Source organism: Callithrix jacchus, chromosome 12, assembly GCF_049354715.1.
Source record: "Callithrix jacchus isolate 240 chromosome 12, calJac240_pri, whole genome shotgun sequence".
Classification (NCBI taxonomy): Eukaryota; Metazoa; Chordata; class Mammalia; order Primates; family Cebidae; genus Callithrix; species Callithrix jacchus.
Window position 1 is genome coordinate 50902376 of NC_133513.1, and position 23446 is coordinate 50925821.

A 23446-nucleotide genomic window follows, 5' to 3' on the forward strand; every position below is an offset into this window, starting at 1 on the left:
TGCCCTCGGCTTGACCAACCAGATGCTCTCTGGCAGGATGTGACACCCAGAAGGGGAAAAAGGTGGAATTAGTTCATTCTTTCCTATATCAGCACCAGATAAGGCCACCAGATCCTGCTGCTAAGCCTGTCAGGGGCAGGCTCCTGCCCGTTCTGAGCTTGTTTTCATTCTTCCCTCCACCTCTCCACTCACCCACATCTACAAACAAATACCCTTTCTCCTTCCCTTAAGGTGGTCAGGATTGGTTTCTGTTGCTGGCACCCAAAGCTCCCTGACTGACAGTTACACTGGTGGTCTCACTCCATCCAGCCACAGTGGAATCTTCTGAGCATGCATTCCAGGGGGCAGAGGCCCCAAAACCTCTCAGAATTCTGGGTCCCCATTACCAACATCCCTGGGATGGGTGCAGTGGTCCAAGGCCCTGACCCTGCCCAGTTTGACCCCAGAGTCTCTGAGTCCCAAGGTGGACACCAGGCAACTCACCCCACTTCTTGGAGTGGGATGGCCTGGCAGGGAGAAGGGCCACCTGGCACTAGGCCTGTCTCCGTGTCCATATCTCTCTCATGGCCCTTGCATGAATCCATCCTGTGTCCATCAGTCCATCAACTGCACCTTAGGCTTGCCAACCAAACAGTAAGGAGCTGCATTTGTCAGATGTTTCTCCAGAGGCTAAAGCAGTTGTGGTAGAGACCCAAGTCAAAGGTGGGTCTCTGTGAGGGGATTCACTGGCTCGTGTAACTGAGAAAGACACAGGTGTGACTGGGATATACTAGCACCAGGATGGAAAAGGCTAGGGATTGGTGCCCACCTCCGCAGACCAGTCACTGTGGGCTGGAAGGCAAGGCTGTGCTGGCTCGCAGGGGAATATGTGGCAGAGACTGGCTGTGGTAGGTTGCAATTGTCTACCCTGCATTTTTCTTCCCTTTATTCATGCTCCTCACAATGTGAGGCTGTAGCTCTCCCTATCAAGAAGAGAAGTCTGTTTTCCCGGGCCTTGAATCTCGGCTTGTCTTGGGACTTGTTTTGACCAATGAAATGAGGTTGAAGTGACGCCATACCACCCTGAGCCAACTGTCTGAACGAGCCCAGGCTAGCCCGATGGCTGATGAGAGACAGATGGCTTGGTTACCACATCGCTCCGGTTAACTGCAGGCCAGCTGCCAAATATGCCAGCGAGGCCATTCTAAACCAGCCTGCCTGCCGGCCACAGACACACAAGTGAGCCCAACTCAGATCATACGAGCCTGGCCCGGATCGACAGAACCACCTACTCAACCCACAGCCTCAGAGGAAATAAATGAATAGCTGTTTTAGGCCATTAATAATACATAGCTGTTTGTTTTGCAGCAAAACCTAACTGATACACTGGCTAAATGTTCACTGAATCCACAGGAGCTGATACAACTCTGCCTTCCAGTTCAAAATGACTGGCCAGGGAGTGGACACAGGACCCAGTCGGACCAAACAGAATCTTTTTCCCTAGGACTCTGTCTCCTGTCTAGGCACAAAGCTGGTCTGTCTTTCCCTGGATCTTTGCCTTCTCTCTGAAGGCCTTCCCTGCTACCTCTGCAGTTAGGTGTAGCTAACTGTGAAATTGTAGGTCAATCACGTCATGAGATTGAACTCTAGCCAATCAATGTGGGCCTGGCCCATAAACTTACTCCCTGTGGGATACTCACTCCTCTGGTTTTCCTCATCTTCCAGCCAAATGCAGACAATTTTAAGGAGGGCAGAGCTCCCAGATGAGAAGGGCTTGGGTTAGCGAGTGACCAACCAGGGGCATTCACATTGGGCTGCGTCATGCGCATTGTCCTGAGCCACTGAGAGTTCAATGCTTATTACAGCAGCATAGCCTGGCTCACGTATCAGAGAGGGGCAGGAAGAGGGGTAGAGCAATCCTCAAAAGGGGGTGAGTACAGTTCCCCGAAGAAGGGAGAGGTGCCAGGCAGACAAGATGTCAAATGTTCACTCCAAAGGAAGCTGTGAGTGTCAGGCTCCAGTGTCAGGCTACAAAACCAAACCACAGAGAGTCTGGGGAGCTGCCAAAGACGGGACCTGCAGTCTGTGATGTCACCAGCAGCACTCTGGCTAGGCTGGTCAGTCTTGCCTCTCAGGAAAGACACTAGCTCCAGGAAAGACTCCAAGGTCCCTGGTGGTGAGGGGATGACACCGGGCCCTGGGTGACGAAGGGAAGATGCCAGGCCCTGGACAATAAGCAGTAGAAATAGGTAGAGAGGGCTTTCAAGACCACCAAAGTTAGGCCTCTGTCTCTGTTTGAGGCCCCTGTCTCTATTCCCGTTGAACTGACAACCTTTCAGTTAAAATTGAGAAAGCTCCCTCCTTTTGTTCTTGTGACAAGGTCAACAGAAGACTTAACTTTTGATGTAAGCAAAGTCATCAAAAGAAAAAGGGAAATCATGCAGCCTGGAGGGGAGGGAAAAAGTCAAGGACAAAGACTGAGCCTGGTCACAGAGATCTGTGGAGAGCAGGGAAAGCGTTCAGAAGGCAGGTCAGGCCTTAGATCCAACCCGGGCCGCAATGGCCAGCTGCGGCTTTAGTGCCTCAGGCCAGATTCTTGACTGGAGCAGGGGTAATATGACTGGTCACTGGCCAGCTAGTCCTTGGGGACATGTGTCCCTCCTGGTCTAATGGGTTGAAGTCAAGGGGGGGTTGGTCATGTGGGTCAAACATGGCTGCCCTTCTGCAGAGGCAGGTGGCAGTTTCCAGGGAAGGAGGATAAGGGTGCGCAGGCATTCCCAAAAGTCTAGAGAGCATACTAGGAGGAGGGACAGGCATTGGCAAAGATATGGACATGAGAACAGGGTCGTGTGTTACCGTGGCCAAAGACAGTACGTCCAGGGCTGGGGATGGTGCAAGATGGGTCTGGTCTTGGGATTTGCAGACCATGAGTACCTCTGAAGGGCTTTAGGCAGGGACTGATCTGTCCAGTTAATCTACAGGTATAGAACTTGGTGGTTAAGCTCTGGAGTCTCACAGGGCTGGGCTGCCTTTCAGTTCTGCCACTTAAACCAGCATGTGGCCCTGGGTTAGAGGTCAGGGACTGGGGACCATCGAAGCAGATGCAGCGCACATCTGGACTTCACTTGGGCCATAGGTGTCTGTACCTATTTTTGTTTGCTCATTTGCAAGAAAACCCTGCATTTCTAGATTCTCTTGGAAAATCAGAAGGTCTAGCAACAGCTGGGTCTGCATCCTCACCTGGCAACAAACACCTAGAGAAGCAGATGTCCCTTGGTCACAGCCAGTGCCCTCTGTCATACTCTCTGCTCCTCTCTGGCCATGCTGCTGCCCTTGCATCATTAGCTCTCAGCAGCGGCTTTTGGTTCTGTTGCGTTAAGCAGAGAAATACTTTTTCTTGTAGCCAGGTGAAGTTGATTTCTTCACTGAAGGTATTACTACCCAGAACCAAATCTGTAAGAGTGAGAGAAGCAGGGTAAGCAGGGGGAAGAGATGAAAACTACGAGAGAGACTTGGGAAGAGGGTACCCTTGGCTGGATCATGGCGCAAAGGCTTTGGAGCATAAGCCAGATCCTTAAAGCAAGAGGACAGGCACTTTGTGCTCTAGATTAGTGATTTTTTGTGGACCGTATCCTGAGGGTGGAACTTCCCAGGTCAGATAGCTCTGGTCACCTCAGAGCAATTCTCCAGAGAAAGGGAGTTGTGGGCTGTGAGCTGTGAAGAGTCAACACTCACAGCAGCCAGGGAAGGGGTGCATCACCCCGCAGAAGGGACCTGGGCAGGGTGCCACAGCGTCTACGACAGCCCACCCCTTGCAAGTTCAGATCCACTCACTTCTCACATTAAGCTTATTTCGTCTATTGATGGGGAATGGGGGTCATTGATTTAGTACATACAGGGCAACCTGAAGGATAGCACCCCATATCCTTCACACTGACAAGGTGTGACACCCAGTTGGTACCTCAGCTGTGTCTTTAAGAGGCAACCCTATCCCCTATAGATTGACAGATCCTAGGTGGTGTGAAAGGTGTAAGGACCAGTGGATCTTACAGTCATGTGCTCACTGCCATGCAGTCCTCATGGTGACTCAGCTCTCTTGGTCTACAGTGATGTTGACTACGAGCCCCAGTGAATCAGATGCCTGGTGAGCCACAGTGCCAATGGCCTAAGGCTCCACTGGAAAAACAGGTGAACCCACACGTAGAGTAGGCACCCATCCTGTCAAGGCAAATCACTGCCCTTCCCATGAGGGAAGGGGTCCTGCGTAATCAACTTGTCACCAAACGGCTAGTTGGTCTCATCCTGGAATGTTGTATTGGGGCTCAGCTTGGGTCTCTGTTGATGACAGGTTGGGCATTCAGCAGTGACAGTAGCTAGATCAGCCTTGGGGAGAGGAAGCCAAAGCTGTTGGGGTTATATATAACTTTGTCCCTGGCACCATGGCACTGTCATGAGCCCATATGGTGCAAGCCCTGGATGGAGGATGACGGTGAGGACAGACTGGCTGATGTCCACTGGCCCAGTCATCCTGCCCACTTGGTTGTTTGGCATCCCTTCTGCAACGAATGCTCTTTGGTGTGTGTTGAAATGTGATATGTGATCATCACACTTTTTGCCACTCTCAGAGATCCGCCAGCCTCTTTCCCAGTCCTCTTTGTCTCTGATAATCCAGTCTTGTTTTCCCAGGCCTCTGATTGATAAAAAGCTAAGTCATTCACCACTACCCATGTGTATGTGTATATCCTTATTTCAGGTCTCTTCTCTTGCCAGGTGCTTTGCCAAAATCTCTGCCTATTGGAGGGATTTCCTCTCACCAGTCTTTCAGGGCCACCCTTGGATGGGGCTGTAGTGCAGACTCAGTCCATTTTCGGCTTACACCTGCATGCCAAGTCGACCCATCTGTCACCCAAACTCAATAATTTCCTTTCTTCGACAACTGGTCATAATAAACATTTTTACGTGAGAGGCATTGGTGTGGCAATTCTCATTCCAAGTTTTGGTGTCTCCTTCTCCACCAGGGGCCTGATTTGGGTATAAGAGACCTGCGTTGACGGAGAATTCAGTCTTTACTCAAGTTCTGTTGCTCTTACAATGAGTTCTCTGCCTGACTGTCCCTCCATCTGCCCTCTGGCTGCAGAACATAAGAGCTTCCCACTGCTTCCTGCCAAGAGGTTTCCTCTGACTCTTACACTCTAAATAGCTCTTGTAGCTGTAACTGTAATTTTCTTTCTTCAATGCATCGGTGACATTTAGCAATGGCCATATTTAGCAAGTCCATAGTCTTCATAGTTATTCTTTGATCATACCTCTCATCTGCCAGAGACATTGCTGCAGCTGGCGTAGCTCTCTCACCTGTGTCCCATCCCAGTTCACCACAGGTGCACGCTGCCACCCAATTCCTGCCTTCCTCATTGTCATCTGGTCAGTGGTACCTCTCCAGCATCCTATCTTCAGGGTCTGCCTCCCAGACCCATTGTCAGCACCCATTGCCAGCATCTTAGATCTGGATAGGAGCAGAGCCTAGGACAAGCATGTAGGTTCCAGGATTTATTGAGGGAGTGATCTTGGGAGAGACATATGAGGGAGGCAGGCAGAACAAGGAAAGGGAGAGACTGGAGTAAGCAGGTAGCCTCAGGTAAAGTCTAGCCCTGACCTGACCCACAGGGAGGATTCGAGAGCACCGACTATGCCCCCACAAAGAGGTCTTTTATTTCCTGTGGCAGTCAATTTTGGCTGTGGGTTGCCTGGCAGGGGTGTGTGTGTGTGGATAGAGGGCAGGTAACCTTTCAGGCATGGAGGCTTCCATGTGCTGAGGGAAATTCTCTGATAAAGGGACACACTGTGGGTTGTTGGCAGCCAACACCCATGGCAGTGGCGGAATGGGTGGGCCAACTGGTGAAGAAGATCCCGACGAAGTACCACAAGGACCTCGTTACCATAGGAGCCTGTGAAGAAGACAAGGAAGGTACAGCCAGAGGGATGCAAGGAGAACTAAAGAGATGAAAGAGGGAGCTGCCATGGAATTCAAGCGTCTTCCTCTGTTTTCTGTTGCTGTAACAGAATATTCGAGACTGAGTAATTTATACAGAAAAGTGGTTTATGTAGCTCATGCTTCTGGAGGCTGGGAAGTTCAAGATTGGGTGGCTGCATCTGGTGAAAGGGTCTCACGCTGCATCATAGCATGGCAGAAGGCATCACATGGCAAGGAGGGCAAGTGTGTGCCAAGCTAGCTTTTATAACAGAGCTACCCCCGTGTTAATCCATGAATCCACCAACTCGTTGATCCATCAATCCATTAATGAAGGCAGAGCCCTTATGACCCAAGGGCCCACCTTGTAGTACTGTTACAGAGGATGAAGTTTCACCATGAGTTGTGGAGGGGACAAGCATTCAAACCATAGCACCAAGAGAAGAGTGCTTCAATGAAGAAATGGCAACTGTCAGGTGCAGCTGTGAGAGGTCATCTCAGAAAGCAGCATGAATTAGCAACCAAGAGGCCTTTGGTGAGCAGGGGAAGTGTCAGAGAACCGGTGGGGCATGTACCAGGCATATGAGGGATGACGGAGAAAGAGAGTGAGCAGTGGCAGCTTTGTGGCTGAGAAGCCTGTGTGTGTGGGAAGGAGCAGAGACTGGCCATCAAGGGTTGGAGTTGAGCCCAGGCTGAATCCCACAATGCCAGAACCTGGGCCACTAAACCCGGGGAGGCAGGAGGCAGAGGCACAGGGAGGATTTGCTGGCTGACAGAGTGAGGTTTCTTGCAGAAGAGAACAGGGTGATGGTCTGGGGGGTTGGGGGAGGGGTGGCCCCTACTGGGAAAGGGACACCACATCCTCTGGGCCTGGGTGGAAAAAGATAAGGCCAGGGTGGATGGAGATAGGTCTGTGGGTATCAGTGGGGACAGTGGGGAGCTGGGTGAGGGTAAGGTAGCCTGCTGAGAGCGAGGTGGGCATGGTTAGCAGGAGGCTGGAGCAGAGGACTAGGGAAATGGTTAAACACTGAGTGCCTTAGCACTCGGTGAGGACGAAGACCCCGGTGTGTCCTGGCATCAGCCTTTGGGGCTGAATGACTTTCCACAATAGGACCCCATGGCCTTACGTGAAGACAGTCAATGGATTCAGGGTGGAGGCTTTTTGCAGTGGGCTAGAACAGACTAAGGTGATCCTTGACGTCTGGCCCCACGTGCAGGGAGGCTCAGCTCTGCCTCAAGCCAGGCCCCCTGCTGGACTTTTGGGGTGGGTGTTTCTCCGCACAGGGTTAGGGCCACAAAAGGAAGTCACCTGCCTTGGGAGGAGTTAGCTGGGAGGGGGCTGGCTGTCTCCATGCAGCCTTGTGGGGCAGCCACAGGCCTGTATCCCAGGTTCAGAGTCTCCAGCTGAAACGCCAGGAACGTTTGCTTATTATCATGAAGTTAGAGGAGCACACTGCCCTTCCTCCCTTCCCCGGCTCCCCTGCCCACTTCCTGCCTATAAGGCAATGGCATTCAAACTTTTTGTTTTTAACCACAACCCACAAGAATTAACATCATGACTCGGCAGACACACACACACACACACACACACACACGTTTCTTGATACAATGATCTCACTCCTGATAGTTTCTACTGCATTCTTACTTGTTTTAATTAAGCTGGTGGAGTCCCACCACACTGGTCTAAGGCACAGACAGCCGGGGGTATCTCCTTCGGGAAAGCTCTCCCTCACACTAACCACCCTCCTCTCTGTTCAGACAGAGGACGACTGTCCTGGCAATGCTGGCAGAAGGCAGTGCCTGCAGCTGAGCAGTGGCTGGTGTTCCATGATTCAATGTAAAGCTTTTCTCCTCCTCACCTTCCATCTCCCTCCAAAAGGAGAAACTCCAGCCACCTTGCAGAGGCCCCAGGAGCGGGGACTTTCGGGCACCCAGCCCCCTACCGGTAGAACCCCGTGGCCTCTCCCCCACTGCTGGCTCCTGCACACACACGCCCCTCATTCTCCCGACACCGATACATCTGAGTGGAGAACTCTGGGGTGCTGGCCTGGCCCCTCTCCCCTCTGTGGATAGTCCATGTGGAAGGAAGGCCATGGCGGCCACGCTTGCTTTCCTCCTAAGATCAGGCTTTGTGGAGGGAGGGCAGGGACTGACTGGGGGTTATGTCAGATGCATGTCCCTAAAACGTCAATCTGAGACATGCGAAGTGCTGTGAGTTTGTGTCGGTGCTGAGGCTGGAAGGATGGTTAGAACCATGGCCTGGGCAGGGCCTGTGAGACAGAACCCCATGTAAAGTGTGCTCACGGAGGAGGCAGAGGCCAGGGATGCTGAGACACCAGCAGGGAGCATGGCTGCAGTGAACACCCATGCTCCATGAAGCCACACTCCTGAGTGCTCTCAACAGCACCCTCTGTGGCTTAACATGAATAGACTCCTGCTCCTTAAACCCAGCACAATCCACAAGGGACCACCAGAGACGGGACACTGTTGGACATTGAGTCACATGCCACCGGAGCCCTTGGCACCCCATAGGCACGTTGCCCTGTTCAGCCACCCACTGCACTTGCCTCACCAGGAGCTGGTTCCAGGGACCCCCCCAAGGACAGGGGCTCCTCCAACTCCACTCCCAAACCACTCCTTAACATCCACAAAATAGCTAATTCGCCAAACCTTCGTTTTTGTCCATTTATTTAGAAAAAAATTAACATGGGCAAATGAGATACCTCAGTGTTACAACAGAGTATAGAAATGTCTAGCAATAGTCAAATAATTTGATCTTTAAATACAAAATAACCACATGAACACCTAATATACAGGTTTCATCTGAATACATATTTATTAGATAAATATTAGAGGTTGTCACATCATCTAACTACATACAGCTTTGCAAGACTAGAAATCACAATTAGTTTTTTGACCAGTTTAAAGTATGAAATGATTGCATTGTACATACGATGTACAAAGACGATGATGCTTTCTGTGGGACTTACTTCAGGCTGCACTGGTGGGTGTGTTTATGTGTGTATGTGTGAATCACCTGTGATCATGATATCAAAAATTATACAAAGTATGAATTTGGTTACAATTTTCTTCTGAAATCCCCGTTTCTTTTCATTATTTCCATAGCACCCTAAAAATACACAGGTGGCAGGACTAGTACACTGAAGCTAAATAGTACATGTAGGTAAAATAAAAACAGGAAAAAATCCCTTTCCACGCAGGGTCAGAGTATATTACATGAGCGAGGGAGACAGACGTGGAGAACTCACAAATGCTATAACCAACAGGATCTAGTTTTCCACGTGATGGAGTTCCAAGCTCTTTTTTGTTTTGTTTTGCAAAATAAAAACAATACACATTCCGAGAGAAATGAATGCATCTGTTGACACGTCTCTATTTCTCATTTACATATGTACACACGTCCCTTGAGTCGCTGCTGCTGACACAGCCCTGTGTGGACGAGTCAGGCCCGAGGCCCTTCGGGAGCAGACCTATAGCTCTCTGAGGGGTCAGGGCTTCCATTAGGGAAAAAGTATTAGCAGTTTCTTAAAAAATAAAATGGCTACAGGGAACATGATACATGGATAAAGCTTCAAACCAAGAAGATGGGGGTGATTGCCTGTACTTGGCCCTTCCCGCCTGCCTGCCGGCTCCCTGTCCATCTCACAGAGTGGTGGCAGAAACATGCCTGCGTGCCGGGTGGATGCTTGGCATGGAAAAGTGGCTTGCAGAGGCCTCGTTTTTGCTGAGGTTACTTATGGCTCCAAGTAGTCGTCCAAAAGGATCGGGGAAGGATCTCTCCAGAGCTCAAGACCATCTTTACTTATGAGCGTCGTCTACATGCATCTGTTACCACCTGGGGCTTGCTCCCACCCCAGGGGCCTCTGCACCTCCCTCACACCCTGGCCTGGCTCCAAGAGCACTCCGAAGAGCTCTTGTCCCCGGAGTGTGAGCTGTAGGCACCACGCACGGTTCAGAGCCGGCCAGAAGGGAAGCTCTGGGCTGAGCTTGCTGGTGGAGACTTGCTGGAGAGGGGACCCAGGAAACCCGCCTTAGGTGCCGAGCCCAGAGATGGTTGTGGGAGGTACCCGGGGTCTGGGCTGCAGGGAGCATCTCGACTCTGCAATGGAAAGCTGTGGATCTGCCTGTGAGCAGAGGGTCGACACACCCTGTTAAGAACCAGAATGAACCCCAGGCCTTTCTGGGGCAAAGTATCAAGGCGGGAAGCAAGAACTCCTAAGGAAGGCATCTGTAAGTCTGTCTGGAGCTGAATTCCCAGATGGGCCGACACAGAGCGTGGCCACTGGCCAGACCACAGACACTGGGCAAGGGTGGCCACATGCTACCTGGCGTTGGCTTGTCCCTGCCAGCTGACTGAGGGATGGCTCTGAATAGCGGCTGTCAGGTCTTCCAGCTCCCGGGATAGCCACCCATTCTGTTCCCCCCTTCAACTGTACAAATAGCCCTGGTTGCTTTTTGTTTAAAAAAAAAAAAAAAAAAAGACTCGGTCTTTGTCACTGAGTCTAGGTATTTTAAAAACACCAGCAAAGGTTATAACCAGGTCATGAAAATGTTGAATATTATCAAAGACGATACTAAAATATTCACAAAGATATTTACAAAAGCAATTCTTAAAATAATTGATTTGCATATTGAACAACACGCTATTTGAAAAAACCTCGACGACAACAGGACAAAGGAAAAAAAGGGGCCGGGGCAATGGCAGCTTTCCTATGGAAAACCTTGTGCCGTCTGGGGCAGTGACTGGAAGTGAACAGCTGGGAGCTGCCTTTCCGGTAAAACCCACAGAGTGCTGGGGACCACCCACAGCGGCCGGGCCGGGAGAGCAGGAAAGGGACCCAGGCAGCAGCCGGGAAGGACGCAAAGAATTTACAGACAGGACCCCAGTGATGGGACAACGTGGCACCACCCCAGGCCATGCGGCTCACGGGGCACAGACCAGCCTGAAACAAAGTGAACACAGGAAAAGCTCACCAGGAGGCCCTGGAGAGCCATAAGCCAGATGGAGTGAATCAGTGGAGGGAAGGCCAGAGGCTGCTTTTGCTTGAATGAGCAGGAGTGTGGGTGAGATTGCAGTGGAGGGGTGCAGTGAGCAGGCAAGGTTGGTAGCCAAGGACAGTGTCTGGGGCAGGCCCAGAAACACACTCCCCTCCCCCATGCCTGCAGGTACATACTGGTGCATGGCGCCATGGCCTGGGCCTCAGCCAGGGGCAACTGGAGCACAGGGACAGAGGGATGGGCTGGACAGACACCATTGCCCTGGGCTCCAGTTCCTACACCTCCCCGGCCTTTCCACACACTGCCCTTGCTGTCGGATTGGACAAAGAGACCAGGACATAGAGGGATGTGGGTGTCCCACGCAAGTGTCTTGGAGAGGTGGCAAGAGGGGGACTGGGAGAAAAACAGAACACACGGAGAGAATGGTTTGCTTGCTGTCCAAGCGCAACGTTCCTTTTCTCTAGATGACTTCATAGCTTTAAATTGCTGCTGTTTAAAAAGAGTGGCTTGGAGCACAAAAGTTGCCGCTCCTGTTGGATTCCGATAGGTGACATGCTCTGCCCCGCAACAAAGGGCACAATCACTTCGGTTGGGAGCACACCTGCTCTCTCTGCCCCCAAAGGCTGGGCCCTGTCTGAGCTTGGAGGTGGAGCCTCAGAGATGTCCAGGCTTAGGGGAGGCCCTGGCCCTCTTTCCCACCAATCCCAAAGCAGGAACGGCGGACCCCCTCTCAAACACAGAATCTTGTCCTTTTTCTCTGCTGAGAGTGTGTGTTTATGGGGTATCTTGGCTTAGAGGTCAGGGGTCAAACTGATGATCCCGGTCCCCGAGAGATGTTTTCTTTCCCAGAGGTTTGTGCTTTTCTGTGGTGGGTGGTGGTGGGCGGGCCAGTCTCACTGCCACCAACTGTCAGCGCTCCTCCAAGGCTTGGGGCCCACGCTGGGGCCCAGGGGCCTTCTCAGGCTCCACAGTCACTTGAAGGAGGCTCTGGGCCAGGAAGCAGGGAGGCAGAGTTACAGTTTAGAAGATGGAAGAACCTTGGGGACACCGGAAGGTTGCCTGGAATCGGCACACGCAGAGGGACCGGGAAGCTGCGTCGGCGTGCGCCCTCTTACTAGGCGGGTTCCTCTAGGGAGGGTGGTCTTCAGGCCCGCGCTGGGCATGGGCCCAAGCCCAGGGCCTGTAGGCGGGACGTGGGCTCCAGACCCACGCAGCCTTGCACCCTTCTTGCCCCTCCGTTCTGAGAGGGCTGCAGCGGGGGAGGGCTCCCCACCCCACAGCTCGTGGCTCTGGTGTGGGGCGGTCTGAGGGCACAGGCTCCCAGGTGGAAAAGTGTGTGGGGCGGGTGGGGCAGGAGGCAGAGTGTGGAGGGATGGCCCCAACCGGGTGGCCTTCAGTTGTTCTCAAACAGAGACAGGAGGTCATCGTTACTATTGCTCGGCAGGTCGGGGGGGTCCAGGTAAGACAGGAGCTCATCAGGATTTGTGAGTTCGGGAAGGAGCTGGAAAAGAAGCAGTAACCAAGTTCAGGTGAGGTGTGGCTGAGAGGCAGGCTCCGGGTGAGGAATGCAGGGGCGCCCTGGCCCGTCCCCCTCCGCCTGCCTCTCAGGACCCTGGCCAAGAGGGAACGCGAAATGCGTTGGGCGGCCACACACACCCAGGCCGCTGCACCGAGTGTGGGCCACCCCCATGCTCATTTCCAGCCTGGGTAGCGGGACCCGCAGCCCACCAACTGAGGCTTGAGTGCGGCTGACCCTTTTCAGGCCTGGCCTTCAGCCCTAGGTGCTGGAGAGGCCCCATGGCGGGTCACTTGGGCCTCTCAACTGAATCACATGCTTCATGTGTAAGCACAAGGAGGTGGTCCCCGCACCCCTGTACCCACCATCCCTCTCTTGAGGGCTCACCGCTCCTTGGTGAGCCTGTGCCTGGCTGGCAGCCGTCCTTCCCCATGGCCCAGGAGGGGCTGCAAACTGTCCCTACCCTCTGCTGAGATGTCCTTGGAGTCTGTCACATGGGGAGCCTTATGACTCTAAAAGCAGCCCCACTGGCCTGGTCTGGGGGTGGACACTGGGTGAGGATCTGAGATGGCTGCACAGTCCTATCTAGCATGGAGCCCTCTGATGCTGTTGGGGTGAAGGGCAAGAGTGGTAGAGGACAGGCCTCCTCCTGGAGTCTGGCACCAGCTCTGTGGTGGGCATGGGAGGGGCCAGTGCTTGGTCCCATCCCACCAGCCCTGCCCCATCATCCAGGGTGACCCCCCACTACCACCTTCCAGACCTCAGGGTAGGAGCCCTGGCCCTCCGCTGCTCACACTGGCCTGTGGGCCCTGGCCATGACCCAAGGCTGTCCCAGCTGCCCCCACCTTCTGTCACCCACATGGGGGCCTCTCGGAGTGAGCGATGGAGCAAGCGGAAGCAGGGCATGGACAACACGCGGACAAGAAAACTGGAGACAGACACACACCGGCGAGGCAGACAGACAGCCTCTCCCTCCAGCCCTCCCTGCCCGGTCAGCTCACCATTGGGGGAGGGCAGGGACCCTCCCGTGCTGCACGAGGGACCCCGCAGGGCCTGGGGAGAAGGTGGGTCAGGGGTGAGGCTCAGGACTTTGGCCAAAGGGACTAGGGGGATGGGGGGGGCAGCAGGGCAGGGACCCTCAGTGGTGACACTTCCCCATTGTGGGGCTTCCTGGTCTGGAGCCAGGTCTGCCTGAAGCCCTCCCACCGCCCACCCACCTCCTCCCCTTGGGGCCTCAAGCCCTCACACCCACCCCTTCTCTCGGGCAGGTCCCGGCGCCAGGCCTAGCCCCAGGCCAAGGCGAGTGGCGACCCCAACTTACATCCAGCGAAGGCTCCGGCATGTCGGATGCTCCCTGCGCTCCGGCCTGACCCTCTAAGGCTGAGGAGGGGTTAAAGGTCAGGTCGCTGTGTGGATGGCTGCTGGGAGCGGCCTGTGGCGGCTGCCGGGGAGGCTGGGAAGGAGGAGGAGGAGCCCCACTGTGATGTAATGGAGGCCCTGACTGGCTGCTGGGGTGTGGTACGTGCAAACCTTGTTGTATGGAGGGGTGGGGCTGGTCAGAGCTGCCAGCGTGTGGCATCTGTGGAGGAGGAGAGAGCGGGAGAGAAGAGAGGTGAGGTGAGGCGGCACGGCAACAAGATGCCTGGAGAAAATGAACCCCAACACAACCAGGGAAGTCACAACCCCCAAAATGTGGCCGCCCGGTATAAGGCTGAATGTTGTTTCTGGGCAGAGAAAAATCTCTCCCCCAAAACCGCCCGTTGGGGAGGCTGCAGGGAGACGGACGGCAGGGTCCTCCCAGGCCGAGTGGGGCCCCGGGAGGTGGGGAGAGATTCCACACAAGCATAGACACAGAGGGCCTGGGCACCCCTCCCAGGCCCCTCCGCCTCCCCGCCCAGACAACGAACAACAGCGAGGGCAGGATGAAGAAGCAGAATGGGCATGTTTTGGGGAGTGGGAGGCGAGAGGGCGGCTGCCGTAGTGTGGTACAGACCCCAAGCCGGGCGGCAGAGAGCAGACACAGACAGACAGCATCGGGCAGGCGTGTGGCTCAGGACTGGGTCTGCACCTCCCAAGTGGGCCCTGGGCAGGGGCCCAATGCTGGGCACGAAGGCACCTTCTGCCAGCCCAATGTGTGCAGCAGCTGGGGCCCTGGCACAAGCCCTGCGGCCCGGCTGGAATTTGGCTGAGGAGCAGGGCTGGGTGGGCACCTGGCCAACCTGGGCATCTTCACACCCTGCCAGACCCTCTTCCTAGACATCCCACTTGGTCGGCACCAGCCCTCAATAACAGGGTTGTGAGGGAGGCAGGCACCTCCGGGACTCCAAGGACAAGGGGACCGAGTGACAGTTCGCCAATGGGGGCTGCCTTGCAAAGGGTGAAGCTGGTGATCCCTAACACATACACTAGAGGACCTGCACCCTCTCATGGGCATGGGCACTGAAAACTGGGCTGTGGTCTGGTGGGTGAGATGTGAAGATTCCCCTGCTAGCCTGTTTGCTGTCCCAAGCAGACCCTCCTTCAAAGTGAAAAGCTGGGAAATCCTCGCAGACCAAGCCCTGACCCCAGCTGCAAGCATCCCTGACAGCCCCCCAGCCCCACTTCCGCTCTGCCAGTCAGCGGGAGCATGGATGCTGCAGGTGCTCCACTGGAACGGCAGCCTGGCCTGTACTTCCTTGGTCTTTTCATCCCCTCACCCTGCCCCATCCTTGGGCAGCTGCACAGAACACACTGACATGTTCTTTCTGTGTGAGTTTAGAATGGGCAGCCACATCATCCTAGGTTTTTGCCAGACCTCAACTTCCTCTTCCTGTTTCTCCTAAAACTGCTTCCCAGGCCTTGCTATGGGCTGGCCTCTGCCCACGGTCCAGGTGGCCTCTTCTGAGGGTGCCGGGCCCCAACCCAGTGTGGCCCTAGGGAGCACTGTACCCTTCCAGCCCAAGCCACAAGAATGGGATGACCTCACAACCATGATGTTGGAGACCTTGGTGGACCCATTTATGAAATACACACAAGAGGAGGCTGGACGAATGGGCCACCACCCATGGTCAGTGAGAGGCCAGCTTGGGGGCTCCCGCTCCCGTAGACACCCTCAGTGCCCATGCTGGGAGAGCAGGGAGGGGCTCCGCACTCCGGCAGTGCAGCCTAGCTCAAGAAGGATAGTTCTAGATCTTCAGAGGTAGCTGTGCCTCTCAGCTCCATATCTGGCTGAAATGTCTCCAGCCTGGAAGGGCAGGTGCTGTGGGAGCCCTGCTGACACACCTGTCAACCTGCCACCAAGTACGGGCAGTCTGTGGGGCAGCAGCATCTGGCTGGAGTGCTCTGGCCATTCCTCAAGGGCACAGCAGTGCCTCCCAGCTGTGTGCTCAGCTGGGGGTGTGGCTGTCTCCACCTGGGCAGGTATGGTAGGAGTTCAACTGTGACTTCCTTGCCCCACCAGCCTGGCACAGCTGTACTTCCAGGTCTGCTTGCCCTTTAGTGAGAGCTCAGAAATGGACAGGGACATGGTCATCTCTAGAGCATATTAAGGGGCTCTGAGGTCAACTCATGGGCTCAGGTCCTGCCACACAGAACACAGACAGCAGGGCTCACAGGAGGCAGGAGAAAGCCTGGTTGCCAGGGGAAGTAGACAGCATTCCTACTCCATATTCCAGTAAACTGTGAGGGCTCAAGATGTGTGTGTGTGTGTGTGTGTGTAGGGGGGTGTGATTTTGATGTCTTCTGGGTGTGGGATGTCCTCAGGGCTGACGAATGGGCACAAGGAGAGAAGCCCCCTGAAGTCACAAGCCTCACAAGGCAGAGAGTAACTTTCGAAAACGTGGCCAAAGATCCACAAAGCATCTATTTCCGACTTGGACTCCTGGTGTCCTGAGTTTGGAAAGTTGCTGCTCCCTCACCTAGAGCCCTGCTGGTTAATTTCACTCTCCACGAGTTAAAAGTGGCTCTGGCAATTCCATGTCAGGTGTGTGGAGGGCAGTATAATCTGGACGCTCCTTCCTGTGCAGGCCACCCAAGCCCACTGCCAGGCACTATCGGGACCTGGGCCCTCTCCCTGGCTGATATGGCCCAAGATCCACAGCCATGGGCTCGGTGATGGCCCCTCCTCCCCAAGATGAGAGCCCAGAATGACTGAGACCTCAGACACACCATGTCAGTCTCTGAAGGCCTCAGTTTTCCCAAACCCCAACTGTTCTTCCTGCATCCAAGCACTGCCAGTTTTGCTCCATTCGTGTATGGCCTGTCTTGCTTATACCTGTCACACAACCTGTGCAGAGCATGGCTCAGAAAATGTTAAACTGAGTGGAATCATGTGGCACTCACTGGATGACTCCAGAGGACAGGAGGGCTTCCTGCCACTGCCACTGGGGCCACAGGAAGGGAGGCCCTGTGGGCAGCACAGGACACCTTACCCCACCAGGGGTGTCCTCAGCCACAAAGGGTATAGGTCCATAAACATGAAACAGAATGAGAAGTGAATGCTTTTCAGAAAATGAGACTTCACAGCATTTCTGTTGGAGGGGGTAATGCCCTGAATTCAGATCCTTGGGGAGTAAGTGCCTGGGTTTGGAACAAAAGTCAAGGTGGCTGGAACCACCTTGTTAGGTGAGTGTAAGAGTGTTCAAGTGGGTGAGGGAGAGGGCTGGTATTATGTGCATGCACGTGTGTGTGTACGCACAGGGGGTGTGTGTGTTTGAGGAGCCTGAAGCTTCCCGCGTCTCCAGAGAATCTGAAGTCCTAGGTAAAACAGCCAAGTCCAAGGATGCTGAGAGGCCACGACCCAGCCTCAGGCAGACCTCTTATTCCCTTCTGAGCCCACACACTCAATTCTTCATCCTCCCCACTTGCATGGGAAGGAACACAGTATCCAGATCCCAAGGCATCAACCCCAAAGGCTGGGGAATGGGGTGGGGCGAGGAGGAGGTACTCACAGTTTCCTGCATGGGGTGGCTGAGGGGTTTCTCGAGGGCAGCCATGTTGTTGGGCATGTCCGGGGGGTGGGAGAGCTGGGGGGGCCCATGCATGAAGTCATTCATAGATGTCCCTCCGGGGTTCCCATGGGGGAAGTCAAAGTTGCCATGGCCTTGGTAATTGTTGCCTAGGAAGGGATGAGATGGGGAGAGGAGAGGGGTCAGCCAAAGGGACAGTGGCCACCCCCAGAGGACACAGAGTGTGTAAAAATACAAGCCAAGTCCTTTTCCTCTTGTGAGGCTGCAGTCAGCCCCAGCAGCCTGACTCCAGGTATAGGAAGGAGCAGCAACAAACACAGTCCTGCCCCGTGTTCTGTGCTATCCCGGGCCATGTGCTGCTCTTACTGCTAGGGGCAGAGTGGGAAAAAGGGGGTGGGCAAGGCTCCTGTGGGGAGTGGAGGACATGGCCTGAACCTCGAGCAGACCTGCTGGGCTACTCCCCAATGTGGCCACTTTTCATACCCAGCAAGAGCCAGGCCCAGAGTGGGTGCAGGTTCTGCCAAGTCCACAAAGAAAGCCACACCAGACTCACAATGATGCCCACAGAGGCCAGATGTCCAGCCTCTCTGGTCACTGTGCCCTCCACCGTGTGGCGATGGCAAGGGTCAGAGGATCAGCAGGCTGGGCAGCTTGGCCTTGGTACATTATGCGAGTCTAGCTAGTGTGGCCTAACCTCTCTGGGCCTCTCCCAGGGACCTAAGATCAGGGATGCCGGTGGGGGATCTGCCACCCAGTGAGGGTACTTTTCAGGAATCAGTGGCAGTAGGGGTAAAACTTGGTCTGATAAGGGCCAGTGGGTGACCTTGGCGGCCAAACGCTGAGGCTCCAGGAGCCTGGACTCTGTCCCTAGGAGGGCAGGAAAGTTGCAGGGACAGTGTAGATATCACAGAAAAATACGGGAGGGTGGAGGGTAAGGCCAAGAACTCGGGTGGGTGTCTGCTGCTAGCAGCCCAGAGAATACTAGCTGGGAAGAGGCAGCAGGGGTATCTCCCACCAGGGCAGGCTCTGAAGCCCCTGGGCTAGGCTCATGTACCCTCAAGTCTAGCAAACTGGAGATTGTTTATTGGGGGGTGGACTACTTCTCTCTCTTCAACCACGTCCCCTACCCCTGCCACCATCAGCACAAAATTCTGTGCCCCTGCAGGGACTTGGGGCTGCCCTCCTTCCTTCCTCCCTGCCCCGGCATCACCCACCTTGGCTGCTGTAGTCGTTGGAATTGGTGCCCCCTGGGGGAGGCGGGAGTGGGTAGGGGGATGGGCCAGGGCCCAGGGCTGCGATCATCTCCATGACGTTGGGCATGATCATCTGGCTGGGACTCATAGTCTTGAACCTCTTGGAGGGGATGCCGTCAGGGTCGTCCTTGATGTGTAGGTCCGACTTGATGGGCACCGGCCGCCAGCTGCACGTGGGGTCGATGGTGACCTCTTCAAACTCGGAGCTGGGGGAGGAAGGGTGGCAGAGCTGAGGCTCAGGGATGCCTGGCTTTGGGCATAAAAGCACTTCCAGATCGGACACTCAGGTAACCTTGTTGAGGCCCCCGCCCCGACTCTCACCACACTCTGGACAAGATGGAAGCCTGGCAGGGATTTCCATGTCTATCTTTGAAATATGGGGAGACTGAAGCTAGAAAAGCAAGTGGCTGGGCACAGGGCAGCTGGCCTCAAAGGCATCTGCCTGGGGAGCAGCAGGTGGAGGGTCAGGGGGTACTGTCAGCCTCCTGCTGTGGCTGGGTTTCATCCTTTCTGGGAAGTTCTTTGGCCCCCAAGTCCAGAAGCCCCCGAGAGGAAGGGACAGACGCGGGTCGCCATCTGCTGGCCTGGGAGGGCCATGTCTAGCGCTATACATGGGCTCATCTTGGGCTAACCCAGGCCTTGTCCCCCCGCTCCCCTGCCCCTCACTGGGGTCCCACTTACTGTTGGATGGCATTCAGGATCCCCCACATGTACTGATCCACCTCCAGGCCTTCCAGCAGAGCAGTTTTACTGGAAAAGGAGAAAGGGAGCTTGGCCTCTGCTCTGGGACCCAAGGAGGTGGGGGCACAGCCCATCCACCTCAGTGTCAGTGGGGTCCCACCCCTGCTGTTGGTTACTACCGCAGGCACAAGAGAGGGGGACTCTGTGACCGCTTGATACCTAGGGACCACCCGGAGCCCCATAACCTGAGCCCCTCTGCCATGTTTGGGTTCCGGTTTGCTTTTAGGGCAGGAGGTGGGAGGTATCTGGTCCTCCCCTGTGTGGTTGGCGGATGAGGGAAGCCCCGCCAGGGTGGGTATCACTCACTTGCACACCGGACACCTCCAGGTCCCTCTCTCGCAATTCAGCTGCAGATACGACTCCAGGTCAAAGCACTGCAGACAGACAGACAGGTGAGACCAGGATTGTGAGAAACTGCCTAGCTGTGCCTCAAGGACCCTTGGGATGTCTTCCCCACCACAGAGAAAGACAGGCTGTGGGAGAAACCTAAGGGCTGGGGCTTGGGTGGAGTGAAAGCAATGCCACCTTCCTGTCACTTGGAGTCCCGATGCCTCCACCCCAGCATCCCTCACACCACCTCCCATGCCCAAATGACCCTGTGCCTACATCATCTGAGAAGTCTTCCTGGTCCCCACCCCCAGGCGACTCTCAGTTTTTTGCCCTGTAACAGCCCTTTCAATGATGCTGGCGGTAGCTCCTTCAGCCCAGCCACTGAGGACAAGTCTGATCAAGTTCATCCATCTGTGGCAGATAGATAAGGTGACTAGTCCATCCTCTTGCCCACAACATTCCACTGGTGTGAGGAGGGAAAGCTCCTGTCCCACTGCACCTTCAGGACCAGCTGCAGGTGACAGCCCTGGGCTCCCTCTGCACACCCACACCCAGGTTCCACAAGTCAGCTCCTTGCTCTTCTCCCAGCTGGGCTGCCCCCCTTTTATTCATTGCTCTGTCACTGCCTGCTAAGACTGAGACAGTCACTCATGCCAGGGCTACTTCCTAACACCTGCTTGGGGCAAGGCCCTAGACGGAGGCATGAACTGAACAGAGGTGTCACCCTGCTCTTGGGCCCTCAACCAGCCCTGCCATGTGTGGAACTTCCAGCTGGCGTCTGCCATCTGCCAGGGCAGAGGCTGTCCAGACCCATTTCTCTAGCCCTTTTGGCCTGAAGCATACAGAAAAGATGCTCAAAGATAAACGATGGCTGAAATTAATGAGTGACATTGGCTGCTGATCACCATGCCATCCTTCAGGACAATGTCTGCGCAGGTCCCGTTGCCCCTCTGCCTACCCCTTATCATCCCAGCCAGAGTCTAAGTGGCTCACTGGAGCTGTGTTTTCTGGGGCCGCTCACCTGGACATGCTTGCAGTCGTGTCCTCGAGCAGGCAACTGGATGCGCCGGAATGTGATGGGGCATTTCAGAGACACCTTGATGGCCGTCTGCTCCACGCCATCCTCCCCGTTGAGGGTCGTGTTGCCCGAGGAGGCAGCCACACTGCTGAAATTCCGCTTGACTGCGAGGCAGGAGGCAGACAGGTGAGGATGGCAGGGCAGTCTCACAGAGGTGGGGGTCTGCACATGCTCATGCTCCCCACTTCCTTATTCAGCTGAGGCACACCCTGGTCCTCCCCCAAGTCCGCACCAAACACTGAGAAAGCCCACAGTGTGGCGATCAGAGGGCCAGATGCCCAGGCTGCCTTCTCCACGTGGGACATGTGTGGTGTGCGCGTGCCCGAGGAGATAGATGGCCGCGGCAGTTCCCCTATCTCGGCAGAGAAGGCCCTGCCTTCAATAGGAAGGGGGACATCTGCAAAGCTCATGGAAAGCCAGTCTGGCACTTCTCGGATTTACTGGGTTGTTTGATCATGACAATAGTGCAGGAGGAGGGTATGCGCCTGAGGATGGGACATGCTCAGGAACTCTCCGGGCCTAGTGGTGACGTGCAAGGAGGCAAAGGTCAGTCCCGGTAAACACTGAGCACTTCTCAGTCCCAAACACAGGCAGGGCTGGGGTCTGGCCCTGGTTCCCTGTCCCCAGCCTGACTCACTTTTGGTGATACAGTGCTCGGCGGGCAGGAGGCGCTTCTTGAGGAGGCCTTGCAGCACAGAGCGGACGGAGGGCCGGTGCACCAGCTGCAGCACGAAGAGGTGGGACTGCAGGGAGACAGCAGACACTCGGTTCCTGCGCACTGCCCCCACACCCTGCCCTGCTCGCAGCTCCAGCAGCCCTAGACTGCTCCCAAGATCCCACAGCCGCCCTAGGAGAGGCTCCCAAAGGATGTGTCCTAGGACCTGTGAGCCTGGGCACTATTCTGGAAAGGCTGCCTCCGCTATAGATCGACATGGTGGACTTTGAAATACTCCCTGGATGAGGTTATGGGATACGTAGCATTAGGCCTGGGTCCTGCTTTGTTTCCTAACCTCCCCTACCACTGCCTTCCCATCACGTGTCTTCAGCCCTTCCTGCCAGGGTGCTCATCCCCGACTTTGCTTCTCCAGGAAGCCTTCCAGAGCTGCACACCCCAAACATCCACCCATCAACCACCTCATTCTGACAGTTGTGCAGCCTCACACAGCTCATCACATTCCCCGGCCAGAGTGTGACGTGCTGCCCAGGTCTGTGCGCCCTATCTCTGTGTGGCCTCCATGCCTCTAAGCTCACAAGGGCAGCATCAGAGTGTTTCCCTCTCTGTGACCCCGGAGAGAGGCCAGTGTAGCCGGGCAGGCAATTTGCTTCTGCTGGGGCCTGAGCAAGGCCTACGCATCAGGCCTTGATCTTCAGGGGACATGAGGGTGGCTGAGAGCTGATCCCAGTCAACAAGTCACTGGTTGGAGGGACTCCCATACATGACTCTAAGATAAAAGGCTTGGGAAAGAAGGGAACGAGTTAACTCCAGGTTTGGGGGAGTTGGGTCTGGGGAAAGAGGTGGTGACAATGTTAACTGTTGGTGAATGAGGCAAGAAGGACATGGCTTTGAGGGACACGGACCAGAGAATGAAGGGCAGCGAGGAGGGGCCAGGAGGGGTGAGTTGGAGGTGTGTGCGGAGAACAGATGGAGGCTGAGTGTCCAGGGGAAGAGGCCACGTCTGAAGCCAGGGCACAGTGGCTCTGAAGGCCCAGTGGTTTGAAGGTTATAGCACAGGCCCTGGGTGGGGAGTAGGTAAGGGGTCTCTCTATCTTTGGCGGCTGTGGGCACAGGGGGTGGTGACCCAAGGACAAGGCTGAGGACCAGAGGGGGGCCAAGTGCCCTGCACTCCCACACTGTGCCACAGGGCCCGCCCGTGCCACCGCTGCCCCTGGCCCGCCACACTCACGCAGCAACAGGCCGTGACGGTGATCTGGATGGTGTTGCGGCCCGGCTGGCACACGTGCTTCAGGTGCAGGGGCTTGTGGGAGGTCTTGTTGTCCCCACGCTCGATGGTGAGGGGTGTGGCGTTCACGCTGACCTGCACTGAGGCCGGCCAGTTGGTGTTCATCTGGCGGTCCTCGTGGTGGTAACACTTGAACTGCAGCTCCAGGTCAGACCTAGGTGGGGCATGGTGGGAGTCAGGGCAGCTCTGCCAGGGCAGCTGTCTGTGGCGTCTGTGACCCCAAGCCAGGCCACACACCTCTAAACACCACAACCTACGAGACCCTCAGGACCCCACCCCTGGCCCCAACGGTTTCCCCAGCCTGAGTTCTCCTCTCCCATTCTAGATGCTCCCTCCACACCCAAACTGTCCCCAAGACCCACACAGCTCTAGCTCCCATCTCCCTGGACTCTCCTCCCTGTAGGGGTAAACTCCTGGCTCCCCAGGACAGAGACAGAGGGACAAAAGAACAGGCACTCATCTGACAAGACCTCCTGTGAGGCCAACCAAGTCCATCTCCAGACCTGCTGGGAGCTGTCCTCCCAGGCCACAGCCATTTCTGTTTCTGAGCACTCCCCAAGGAGTCCCCCCAGGACACACCTGAGGAGTGATGGGAACCAGCAGTGACCCCATATGCATGACAACCAAGCCAGGAGCAGGAGGCCTGCCAGATGAG

At 55.4% G+C, this 23446-nt stretch overlaps 1 protein-coding gene across 17 annotated transcripts in view; it reads right to left on the minus strand.

The window, feature by feature from the left end:
- Nucleotides 1–8618: 8618 nt before the first annotated feature.
- ZMIZ1 (zinc finger MIZ-type containing 1) overlaps nt 8619–23446 on the minus strand; it is a 241271-nt gene continuing 226443 nt past the window's right edge. For 11 of the 17 annotated variants that reach the window (XM_035267860.3, XM_078345478.1, XM_035267859.3 and 8 more), the window contains 9 exons: nt 22735–22945; nt 21468–21573; nt 20774–20934; nt 19729–19796; nt 19363–19431; nt 18643–18887; nt 17411–17577; nt 13804–14061; nt 8619–12467 (listed from right to left, as the gene is read on the minus strand). In XM_035267860.3, coding sequence (XP_035123751.3) covers nt 12360–12467; nt 13804–14061; nt 17411–17577; nt 18643–18887; nt 19363–19431; nt 19729–19796; nt 20774–20934; nt 21468–21573; nt 22735–22945 — 1393 coding nt within the window. In that variant the 3' untranslated portion in view covers nt 8619–12359. The remainder of the gene's footprint in view (nt 12468–13803; nt 14062–17410; nt 17578–18642; nt 18888–19362; nt 19432–19728; nt 19797–20773; nt 20935–21467; nt 21574–22734; nt 22946–23446) is intronic. The other 6 variants (XM_078345481.1, XM_078345479.1, XM_035267863.3 and 3 more) reach the window with 1 other exon arrangement.